A 12,754-nucleotide genomic window follows, 5' to 3' on the forward strand; every position below is an offset into this window, starting at 1 on the left:
CTCTTTTCTCTCAGGCGTGTGTCCTAGAGGCCCAGCGCCCGGAAGCCTTCACGTCTCAATTCCCACGGCAGCTGCGCCCGGAAATCCGCCTCTCGCCCCGCTCCAGGACATCTCATCCGTGTCCGCCGGGTATCCCTGCGGCTTGTTTCAGGACGGTCTGCAGCCTGATGACCCTGGGCCTTCCGGGAGCTACCGTCCTCCTTTCCAATGCACCGGAGCCGATTATTCCCACCAGCAGCAGAAACCCTGCCAGAGCCATGGGTAAATGGCGAGGCTGGCATTGGAGAAACAACAAAAAACAGCGTGGCCTTTAGGAAAGAGCACGGCCCTGGGTTCTAATCCCGGCTCTGCCACTTAAATGCCGTATGACCTTGTACAAGTCACTTAACTTTGCTGTGCCTCCGCGAGAAGCAGCGTGGCCTAGAGGGTAGAGCACGGGCCTGGGAGTAGGAAGGAACTGGCTCTACTCCCGGCTCTACCACTTGTCCGCTGTGTGACCTTTACTTCTCGGTGCCTCGGTCACCTCACCTGTAAAATGGGGATTAAGACTGTAAACCCTATGTGGGACAGGGACTGGAGAAGCAGCATGGCTCAGTGGAAAGAGCACGGGCTTTGGAGTCAGAGATCATGGGTTCAAATCCCGGCTCCGCCAGTTGTCAGCTGGGTGACTTTGGACAAGTCACTTAACTTCTCTGTGCCCCAGTTACCTCATCTGTAAAATGGGGATTAAGACTGTAAACCCCCCGTGGGACAACCTGATCACCTTGTAATCTCCCCAGTGCTTAGAAAAGTGCTTGGCACATAGTAAGCGCTTAATAAATACCATCATTATTATTATTATCTATTCCGGAGCTAAATACAGTGCCAGGCACATCATAAGCACTTAACAAATGCCACAGTTGTTATTATTATTATTATTCCCAGACTGTTTTTTTTTTACTATTCCTAGACTATTTCTAGACACTGAGTCCATTGTTGGGTAGGGACCGTCTATATGTTGCCGATTTGTACTTCCCAAGCGCTTAGTACAGTGCTCTGCACACAGTAAGTGCTCAATAAATACAAATGAATGAATAGTCCCTCACTTTTTTATGCTATTTATTAAGCTCTTATTATGTGTCAAGTACTGTTCTAAGATACCAAAGCTCACTGTGGGCAGGGATGTCATGGTTTCTTGTTGCACTATACTTTCCCAAGCGCTTAGTCCAGTGCTCTGCACATTGTAAGTGCTTGATCACCTTGTATCCCCCTCCAGTGCTTAAAACAATGCTTTGCACATAGTAAGCACTTAACAAATGCCATAATTTGTTAAGTATTATTTGTTAAGTAAAGCGCTTAGTACAGTGCTCTGCACAAAGTAAGTGCTCAATAAATATGATTTATTATTATTATTGTCATTAATAATAATAATAAATATGATAGAATGAATGAATTAACCCGGATACAGGTCCCCATCCCACCAAAGCCTCACATTCTAAGTAGGGAGGAGAACAGCTATTGGATCCGCATTTTTCAGTTGAGGAAACTGAGGCACAGCAGGTAAGATGTGGAGATTAGACCCCAGGTCATCTTACTCCCAAATCCGTGCTCTACCCACTAGGCTACACTCGCCTAGATGATAGAGATTAAATTTCCTTTGTCCCTCTCCCACTTAGACTGCAAGCTCCATGTTCTGAGTTTGACTGTGCTTGACGTGATAATACAATCTTTACTTCAGCACTTATTGATATAGAGTGAGCGCCTTGTGGGCAGGGAATGTGTTAGATGTTATATTGGACTCTCCCAAGAGCTTTGCTTTGCTTTGTACACTGTAAGCGCTTAATAAACACAATCCATAATAATAATAATATAGTCAGAGTTTAACAAATACCACAATTAGGATTAGGGATTTGGGTTCCCGGGAAGTGTGGATTGCAGAAAGGGAACTTTCCATCTGGTGGCACTGTTTAGACGGCCATGAATGAATTTTGTTTATTTTTTTGTTTCCCCAGGAGACTAGGATTCGGATGGTAGGACGCAAAGCTTAAATGAAATAATAGCCATCCTGTTTCTAAGGCTAGCAGGAAGGTTGAGACCTAGAGATTCCACCCAGAATCCCATTGATAAAATTCTCTAGGTCTTAATGGACCTGCACCCATAAACAGGATAAATCCATAGGTTTCGGTTTGAAACACAAGGAGATATGATACACACTAGGGTAGATTTAAAACCGGAAACTATGATTCACACCAGAAAAACTCCAGAATAGAACGTCCACTCACTCTCCCCCAGCCTAACTTGCCATCGGCTTAATTAAAGGATTTTAGTAAATTGATTTAAGTGAATTGTTATGGGCTACCAACTCTGTTATAGTGTACTAGAGAAGCAGCATGGCTCAGTGGAAAGAGCACGGGCTTGGGAGTTGGGCCATGGGTTCGAATTCCGCCTCTGCCACTTGTCAGCTGTGTGACTTTGGGCAAGTCACTTAACTTATCTGTGCCTCAGTTACCTCATCTGAAAATGAGGATTTAGACTGTGAGGTCCACACGGGACAACCTGATTACCTTGTATCTACCCCAGTGCTTAGAACATTGCTTGGCACATAGTAAGCGCTTAACAAATACCATCATCATTATTATTATTATTCTCCCAAACACTAAATACAGTGCTCTGCACCCAGTAAGAGCTGAAATAAATATGACTGATTTATTCACCGAGACCCTACCCTATCAGGAAAGCATTTTTAGTTTGGCTGTAAGCCACCCAGTTTTAGGAATTACATTTCAATGAATACAAACAAAACTCTTTTTTTTAATGTGAAGGGCTAGATATGTAGATTAAAGACCATCAGAAATGCTCAATTTAAACAAAGCCCCAAAGGAGGAAATCTTTATTCACAGGAAGCTTACTCCTCCACCTTTCTCCCAGGGGTATGAAGACTGGTCAGGTACTATGAGATTAGTTATTCTGCACCCTCCCCTCATTTCTCAGGTTTATGATCTCTTCTCAGAGCTGGAAACTGGAGTTGAGCAAAGTTTGACATAGTGGATCGAGCACGGGCCTGGGAATCAGAGGTCATGGGTTCTAATCTCCTGAGCAAGTCACTTCAAATCTCTGGCTCAGTTACCTCATCTGTAAAATGAGGATGGAGACCGTGAGCCCCAGATGGGACAGGGACTGTGTCCAACTCGATTTGCTTGTATTCACCCCAGCACTTAGTACAGTGCCTGGCATATAATCAACATTTAACAAATACCACGATTATTAAATTCTAGTCATTTTGAATTAGAGCAGGAGAAATAGCTTGGCCTAGTGGATGGAGAACAGGCATGAGAGTTAAAAAGATCTGGGTTCTGAACTTAGAACCTTCCAGCTCCACCAACGGTCCGCTGTGTGTGACCCTGGGCAAGTCACTTAACTATTTAGTGCCTCAGTTATCTCATCTATAAAATGGAAACTAAGACAGTGAGCGCCACGTGGGACATGGATTGTGTCCAATCTGATAATCTTGTATCTACCCCAGCCTGGCACATAGTAGGCACTTAACAAATACCATTAAAACACAAAACAAAACAAAACCCGCCCACAAAACACACTCATACACACAGGATGAATTATGTGAATAAGAATGATGACTGAAGGAATTGTTTCATCCATTTTAGACTTTTCTTGCCACCCACGAGGAAGAGGAAGCCTTCCCGGTTGCTAGAGGATGCTACGGAGCTTTCAGTTTGGGACAGTCAAGCCGAACAGCGTAAGTTTTGGCTGAGGGTGGTCATTGTTGGAGTTGCCTTTCCCGCTAGATTGTGAGTTAGTTGTAGCCAGGAAATGTGTCTGTTTATCGTTATATTGTTCTCTCTCAAGCGCTTAGTACAGTGCTCTGAACACAGCAGCGTGGCTTAGTGGATAGAGCATGGGCCTTGGAGTTAGAAGGTCACGCTTCTGAAGGATTTGCTTGTATCCACCCCAGAGCATAGTACAGTGCCTGGCACATAGCAAGTGCTTAACAAATGCTATTATTACCATTATTATTATTATTGTTATTATTCCAGTGGAAGATACTGTCATTGCACGTCCTGCAGTCCCCTGAGGGATGGCCTGCTCGCAAACATCTCCATGATTTGGCTCTGTACACGCAACCCATGTCCACCTTCAAGGTTCTAGGCTTTATTCTAGGCCTTCTTGGTGCCCAGGCCAAGTCAGTGATTACTGTACTGAAGAACATCAGTATAAACGCATCACCAACAATTCTGGGATGAGAAATGGCCATGCAAATTAAAATGTTCCCAGGAAGTCAAGCTGGCTTAAAAGACATTTAGTAAGCGCTAAAATGCCTCCTTTCTCTCTCTCTTTTATTATGGTACTGTGAGCCCATTGTTGGGTAGGGACCGTCTCTATATTTTGCCAACTTGCACTTCCCAAGCACTTAGTACAGTGCTCTGCACACAGTAAGTGCTCAATAAATACGATTGAATGAATGAATGAATCTTGTATCTCCCTTGTATCTACCCCGGCATTTAGAGCAGCGCCTGGCACCTAGTAAGCGCTTAACAAATACCACAGTTATTATCCTTAAATACCCGTTCTCCCTCCCCCTTAGAACGTGAGCCCTATGTGGATAAGGACGACTTCTGATTTATCTTGTATCTCTCCCAGTGTTTAGTACAGTGTAGTTCTTAGTAGTACTAAGAGAAGCAGCATGGCTCAGTGGAAAGAGCCCGAGCTTGGGAGTCAAAGCTCATGGGTTCTAATCCCGGCTCCACCACACGTCTGCTGTGTGACCTTGGGCAAGTCACTTAGCTTCTCTGAGCCTCAGTTCTCTCATCTGTAAAACGGGGATGAAGACTGTGAGCCCCAGGTGGGACAACCTGATCACTTTGTATCCCCCCCCAGTGCTTAGAACAGTGCTTCGCACATAGTAAGCACTTAACAAATATCTTCATCATCATTGCAGTGATTGGCTACCTAGTAAGTGCTTTAGAAACGCTGTCATTGTCGTTATTCTTCTCACGATTAGGCCCTGACTGACACCTCCCACCTCTCTTGCAGTGACCGGTGGGGACTGTGCCTCGGAAGTGAATGCGAACGACCTCGAAGGGCCGAGCCCCGTCTGTCCAGACAAGGGTCAGCCGTCTCTCAAGTGGCAGCCATACCAAACCAGCCCCTGGAGCGGTTTACTCAACAGCCTTTATGAGAAGCTGTAAGAGCCATGGGGCCCCGTGAGGAAACAAGCTCGCTCCCCTCTCCATCTGCGCTGGGAAACCGAGGTCGGGGGAGCTGGGAACTCTAGGACCGAGTGGGAGCCTGCTGGATGGATTGAGAAGGCGTGTGGCAGAGTAATCCCAACTCCGCCACATGTCTGCTGGGTGACCTTGGGCAAGTCACTTCTCTGGGCCTCAGTGGCCTCATCTGTAAAATGGGGATTAGAGTGTGAGCCCCACGTGGGACAAGGACTGTATCCAACCTGCCATCGACCTCCGGCCCACGTCATCCCCCGGGCCTGGAATGCCCTCCCTCTGCCCATCCGCCAAGCTAGCTCTCTTCCTCCCTTCAAGGCCCTACTGAGAGCTCACCTCCTCCAGGAGGCCTTCCCACACTGAGCCCCTTCCTTCCTCTCCCCCTCGTCCCCCTCGCCATCCCCCCATCTTACCTCCTTCCCTTCCCCACAGCACCTGTATATATGTATATACGTTTGTACATATTTCTTACTCTATTTATTTATTTATTTATTTTACTTGTACATATCTATTCTATTTATTTTATTTTGTTAGTATGTTTGGTTTTGTTCTCTGTCTCCCCCTTTTAGACTGTGAGCCCACTGTTGGGTAGGGACTGTCTCTATATGTTGCCAACTTGTACTTCCCAAGCGCTTAGTACAGTGCTCTGCACACAGTAAGCGCTCAATAAATACGATTGATTGATTGATTGTATCTACCCAAGCACTTTGAACAGTGCTTGGCACATTGTAAGTGCTTAACAAGTACCATTATTATTATTATTATTATTATTATTATTTCTGAGGTCTGGGAGCATACGGACACAGGTCAGGGATTCTGAGGCCGTTTCAATGCTGCTAGATCTCAGAACCTCTGCCTGAAGCCCCCGATTCTTAGGGTCATTCATTTATTCATTCATTCATTCATTCAATCGTATTTATTGAGTACTAACCGTGTGCCGAACATTGTACTAACTGCTTGGGCAAGTAAAATACAACAATAAGCAGACACATTCCCTACCCACAGTGAGCTTACATTCACCTTTAGGAGATGGACCCCTGGGGAGTCAGAGCTAATACACAGCTTTTGTGGACCACATTCTGGCTGGAGAGAGCTGGGATCGACCGATCAATATTATTGGGTGAGCACTTGTTGTGTGCACAGCACTGTAGTAAGCGCTCAAGAGAGTACAGAGTCGATAGATACATTCCCTGCCCACAACGAGCTCACAGTCTAGAGGGAGACAGACATTAATAGTTATAAAATAAATTACTGATAGAATATAGATAAGTGATAATAACGTTAAATTACTGGCTGTTGCAGTTTTTGTCACTAGAGAGAGGGATGGGATGCTATTTTCCCATGTACAGAATGATGATAATAAATAGAATAATGCTAATATCTATCAAGAGCTTACTATGTGTCAAGCACTGGGGTAGATATAAGCTAATCGAGTTGAACACAGTTCCTGTCCCAGATAGGGCTCCCAGACTTAATCCCCATTTTACAGATGAGGAAACTGGGGCCCAGAAAAGTGAAGTGACTTGCCCAAGGTCACACAGCAGACAAGTGGAGGAGCCGGGACTTGAACCCAGATCCTTCTGACTCCCAAGCCCATGCTCTATCCACTGGACCATACTGCTAGAAGGGAAAGAAGCAGTGTGGCCTAGCAGACAGCACACCAGCCTGGGATTCAGGAGATCTGGGCTCTACTCCCTGTTCCACCTCTGAGAGGCTGAGGAGGATTAGGATGGAATTGAGATCATTGGATTTAGCAAGAAGAAGATCATCTGTGATCTTTGAGAAGGCAGGTGGGGCTGATAGTCAAAGTAGGAGGGAGAACAGGGATTAAATCCCTATTTTATAGTTGAGGAAACTGAGGCGCAGAGGAAATGTGACAAGCAAGCAAGTGGCAGAGCCAGGATTAGAACCCAAGTCCTCTGACTCCCAGGCTGGGCCTTTTTCTGCTTGGCCACGCTGCTTCCTATAAATAATAATATAGTATAATAATAGTGGTATTTATTAAGAACTTACTATGTGCCGCACACAGCTAGACTGTATGCTCCCTGAGGGACAGAGACCATATCTTATTCATTCATTCATTTATCGAGCCCTTACTGTGTGCAGAACACTGTAGTAAGCACTTGGAAAGTACAATCCATGAACATATAGAGAGACAATCCCTGCCCTCAACAGGCTCACAGTCTAATTTTATCCACCTATGTATTCTCTTCCAGGATTTAGTAAGCATTTAATCGATACTATTTCTACTTCTAAATGTTGGGTTGTCCATTACCACATGGTCTCTCAGTCTAAATGAGGAACAGATAATTCCGGACTCAGGCTAGGTGAGATTCTTGGTGGGAAAAGACAGGGGATCCTTATGAAACCAGGCACTGGGGGAATTTTTTTTCAACTGGCCGGCAGCTTCTTTTGAATGATCCAACAAGGGGTTTTAACGAGTCAATTAGTAACTTGAAAAGCTTTGAGGCCATTTGGTGTGGAGACATTCTCCCCTTTACCTCCTCCTCCGGAAATATTAAAACTTTCCATTTCTAAGCTCTAATTTAAAATGAGAGACGGTTCCCATTTTAATAATAATATTAATAATTGTGGCATTTGCTAAGTGCTTACTATGTGCCAGGCACTCGATTAAGCACTGGGGTGGATACAAGTAAATCGGGTTGGACACGGTCCCTATCCTAAGTGGGGCTCACAGATTCAATCCCCATTTTACAGATGAGGCAACTGAGGAACAGAGAAGTGAAGTGGCTTGCCCAAGATCACACAGCAGACAAGAGGTGGAGGGGGGATTAGAACCCATGACCTTCTGACGTCCAGGCTCCTGCTCTATCCGCTATACCACGTTGCTTTTGTGTCATGCTGCATCACAACATCCACACTATGTGTTAATTCAGCACCCACCATAAATCACAAACGTGAGCCCTACCTAGATCAGTTTATCATCATCATCAATCGTATTTATTGAGCGCTTACTATGTGCAGAGCACTGTACTAAGCACTTGGGAAGTACAAATTGGCAACATATAGAGACAGTCCCTACCCAACAGTGGGCTCACAGTCTAAGAGGGTGACAGAGAACAAAACCAAACATACTAATAAAATAAAATAAATAGAATAGCTGTGTACAAGTAAAATAAATAAATAAATAGAGTAATAAATATGTACAAACATATATGCATATATACAGATGCTGTGGGGAAGGGAAGGAGGTAAGATGGGGGGATGGAGACGGGGACGAGGGGGAGAGGAAGGAAGGAAGGTAGGAAGGAAGTTTGTGATCGATTTAAAGGAGCTACTCTTTAAAGGAGGAGTTTCCAGTGAGAGAATTATTAAAAGGACTCTCCCCGGAGTGTGATGAATTTATTTCCTTTGAGTGCATGGAAAAAAAAAAAAACCCTTTGGGAAACGTTTTGCAATCTTCTTCTTGTATGCTCTCCGCTACATTTTATATGATTCCTTGGACGATTCCTTCCTTATACGATTCCTTATACGATTCATTCATTCAATCGTATTTATTGAGCGCTTACTGTGTGCAGAGCACTGTACTAAGCGCTTGGGAAGTACAAGTTGGCAACATATAGAGACAGTCCCTACCCAACAGTGGGCTCACAGTCTAGATGGGGGAGACAGAGAACAAAACAAAACATACTAACAAAATAAAATAAATAGAATAGCTATGTACAAGTAAAATAAATAAATAGAGTAATAAATATGTACAAACATATATACATATATACAGGTGTTGTGGGGAAGGGAAGGAGGTAAGATGGGGGGATGGAGATGGGGACGAGGGGGAGAGGAAGGAAGGAAGTTTATGATCGATTTAAAGGAGCTACTCTTTAAAGGAGGAGTTTCCAGTGAGAGAATTATTAAAAGGACTCTCCCCGGAGTGTGATGAATTTATTTCCTTTGAGTGCATGGAAAAAAAAAAAACCCTTTGGGAAACGTTTTGCAATCTTCTTCTTGTATGCTCTCCGCTACATTTTATATGATTCCTTGGACGATTCCTTCCTTATACGATTCCTTATACGATTCATTCATTCAATCGTATTTATTGAGCGCTTACTGTGTGCAGAGCACTGTACTAAGCGCTTGGGAAGTACAAGTTGGCAACATATAGAGACAGTCCCTACCCAACAGTGGGCTCACAGTCTAGAAAGGGGAGACAGAGAACAAAACAAAACGTATTAACAAAATAAAATAAATAGAATAAATATGTACAAATAAAATAAATAAAGAGAGTAATAAATACATACAAACATAAATACATATATACAGGAGTCAGTAAATGCCAATTGGATAATTGGCGGATAAAGGTTTCTTTGAAAAGCTTTGCATTCATGCAGTAGACTCTGGAAAAGCTAATCAATCAATGTTGAAGTTCCTCATCAAGATCTTGTATTGTGAAGACGGAGCTTTTTCATTTGCATGCCAATATGCAGAATGGTCTTTCTTCTAAAGTGATTTCTTAAGATCTGACTCCTGGGTGTTTGTTGAAATCAAGGAGAATCCTTTTTAGATGGAAGGAGCTATTTCCTGGTTCATTAGCCCATCCCAAATTATACTCTGACTTCTTGACTTATAGCCTTCTGCGCTCCATTGTGTTGGATTGGAGCTGCACAGAGGGGGATGAAAATTGCAGTAAATAGCTTTTCCATTTGGCAAGAGTTTCATTTCTTATCTTCCAGAAAAGAAAAAGCAAGCACATGTTCTTGTGCCAGCTGTGATTTGATATGCTAGTTCCATGGTTAAATGTAGCTTTGCTAAATATTGCTTAGGACAGTTTGCATAATAGGTTTTCTTAATTTTTTTACATCTGGCAATGAACGAAACAAAATGGGAAATACGTTTTTTAGATCCGTTTTCTTCGATTCCTCTTTCCGTAGGCCTGATGTAGGATACTGTGTTGTCACAGACAAAGGATTTAATTTTTCAGCAGCAGATGAGGCTTTCGTTTGCCAAAAGAAGAACCATTTTCAAATCACGGTTCACGTTCAGGTTTTTGGGAATCCAAGATACGTTGAAACCCAAATGGGTTTGAAGCCTATTGAAACGTTTTACTTGAAAGCGTTTGGAGTTAAGGTAAAGTCTTGCTTTTCTAGGGGGGCTTGTTTATCCCAATTATCCTCAGCTCTTGTTACTGACTTTTTTTATGGTATCAGTTAACTGCTTACTATGCACTAGGCGCTGTATGAAGTGCTGGGTTAGATACAAGCTAATCCGCTTGGATCCAATCCCTGTCCCACAAAGGGCTCACAGTCAAAACACCCATTTTACAAAATGGGTAACTGAAGCACAGAGAAGTTAAGTAACTTGCCCAAGATCACACAGTAGACACATAGTGGAGCCAGGATTAGAACCCAAGTCCTTCTGACTCCTAAGCCCGTGTTCCATCCACTATGCCACGCTGCTTCTTGTCTTCATTAGGTTATTTTGGAACTAAAGGTTAAGGAGTCTTAAAGATTTGAAAGGCCTTGGTAAGGTCTATTGACAAAGCTAAGAAAGGCTAACATAATAATAATAATAATAATAATAATAGTAATAGTATTTGTTAAAAGTGCTTACTATGTGCCAGGCACTGTTCTAAGCACTGGGGTAGATACAAGACAATTGGGTTACAATCCACCAGACCGTAAGCTCCTTGAGGGTAGGAATCATGTCTACCAACCCTACTGTATTATATTCTCCCAAAAGGTATGTGCTTAATAAATGCCATTGACTGATTGATTGTTGTAGATATAGGGTTTAAGGTAGGCCTGCAATTTCTAGGAATAGTATTTCACACTTCTATTAACCTGCAAAGTCACTTGGGAGATATTTCATTTAAACTTAATTTGAAAACTTAATAATCAGTCAATCGGCTCTGCTTACAGTATGCAGAACATTGTACTTGAGAGGTTATAATGCAGCAGGATTCAAGACAGTTCCCTGGCCATAAGTGGCTTACAGTCTAGGTGGGGAGACAGACTTTAAAATAAATCAGTAATCCATGGGTATGTACATAAGTGCTGTGGGGTTGAGAGTTGGGTGAACATTAAGCACTTCAAGAGGGCAGATCAAAGTGCAAGAGCGACGTAGAAGGTGCGGGGAAATTAAGGCCGATGCAGTAGTCGAGGCCAGATAGGATAAATGCTTGCATCAGTAAAATAGCAGTTGGATGGAGAGGAAAGGGCAGAGGGAGATTTAATCTGATTTCATGACTTTAACCATGTTTGGGTTCCATGCAGGTAGAAGCCACCAATCAAATCATCACCATTGAACAGTCCCAGTCAGATCGAAGCAAAAAGATATTTCAACCTGTCAAGTAAGAAACAAATTTCTTTCCCTAGTGCTCTTCGAGTGCGGTCTCCAGAATAGCGCGTGCATTTCATCGGTGACTGAAAGAGAGGAGGGGAAGGTTGTGGTAAAGGTGACACCGCTGCAGTTCGTTCATTCATTCAATCATATTTATTGTGCGCTTACTGAGTGCAGAGCACTGGACTAAGTGCTTGAGCAGTTGTGTTGCCGGCGGTAAAGCAACACGAGTCCAGTGAGCAAGGCATATGAAAAGATTGGATGAGAGCAGGATACCTAAAGAACTCCTGTAGGGGAACTCAAAGGAGTCCCAAAGAATACAGGGGAAACTCAGAGTCCCATAGAATCCAGAAGGACAGAATAAATTGCTGCAAAATCTTAAATAATGGGCAATTGCAGTGAGCCACTGTAAGAGCGCTGCAGTGAACGTGCTGGACAAGAGAGACACTGAGTGGGAAAGCGAGCAGAAGGAGATAGTGGGCCAGCCAGTCATTTGTATTTATTGAGCACTAACTACATGCAGAGCACTATACTAAGCGCTTGGGAGAATACAGTGGGTTCTAATCCTGACTCCGCCTCTTGTCTGTTGTGTGACTTTGGGCAAGTCACTTCACCTCTCTATGCCTCAGTTCCCACATCTGTAGAATGGGGATTAAGACTGTGAGCCCTGTTTAGGACAGGGGCTGTGTCCAACCCAATTACCTTGTATCTACCCCAGTGCTTAGAACAGTGCCTGGCACATAGTAAGAGTTTAACAAATACCGTAATTATTATTATTATAACAATACAAAAATAAACGGACACATTCCCTACCCACAGCAAGCTCACAGAGGCCAGTGCCGAGAGAGGGGACTACCCCCTCCACAAAAAAACTTTCCAGCTGCCTCGTCTCCTTCCCAATTTTCCAATCCCCCACCCTAGTTTTCCTCCCTTCATTTTTTTCTTCCTTCCTCTTCTCCCTACACTCTCCCTCCCCACTTTTCTCTCTCTCTCCCTCAGTCTGTTGTCACTTCCTTCTTCCTCTTCCTCTCCTCACCATATTCTCCTTGGGTTTTTCCCCCCTCTTTTTTTTTTTTGCCCACTTCCTCAGTAACTTTCCTGCCTTTCCCTTTGTCCCCATGAATTGGAGATGGTAGGAGAGGGGGTCGGAGGGTTGGATGGTTGATCTGAAAGGCCTAAGGCAGCCTAAACGTTCCGGTGTCCACAGACCGAGCCGTGGCCAAACGTTGTTGAGGAACAGA

The 12,754-nt window shown here is 43.7% G+C and overlaps 1 protein-coding gene across 1 annotated transcript in view; it reads left to right on the forward strand.

The window, feature by feature from the left end:
* Positions 1-12,754, forward strand: part of MYRFL (myelin regulatory factor like) — a 77,544-nt gene that overhangs the window by 25,162 nt on the left and 39,628 nt on the right. Inside the window, exons 4-8 of the mRNA XM_038756632.1 lie at positions 15-261; positions 3,642-3,733; positions 5,029-5,179; positions 10,106-10,301; positions 11,447-11,523. Coding sequence (XP_038612560.1) covers positions 15-261; positions 3,642-3,733; positions 5,029-5,179; positions 10,106-10,301; positions 11,447-11,523 — 763 coding nt within the window. The remainder of the gene's footprint in view (positions 1-14; positions 262-3,641; positions 3,734-5,028; positions 5,180-10,105; positions 10,302-11,446; positions 11,524-12,754) is intronic.

Source organism: Tachyglossus aculeatus, chromosome 14, assembly GCF_015852505.1.
Source record: "Tachyglossus aculeatus isolate mTacAcu1 chromosome 14, mTacAcu1.pri, whole genome shotgun sequence".
Classification (NCBI taxonomy): Eukaryota; Metazoa; Chordata; class Mammalia; order Monotremata; family Tachyglossidae; genus Tachyglossus; species Tachyglossus aculeatus.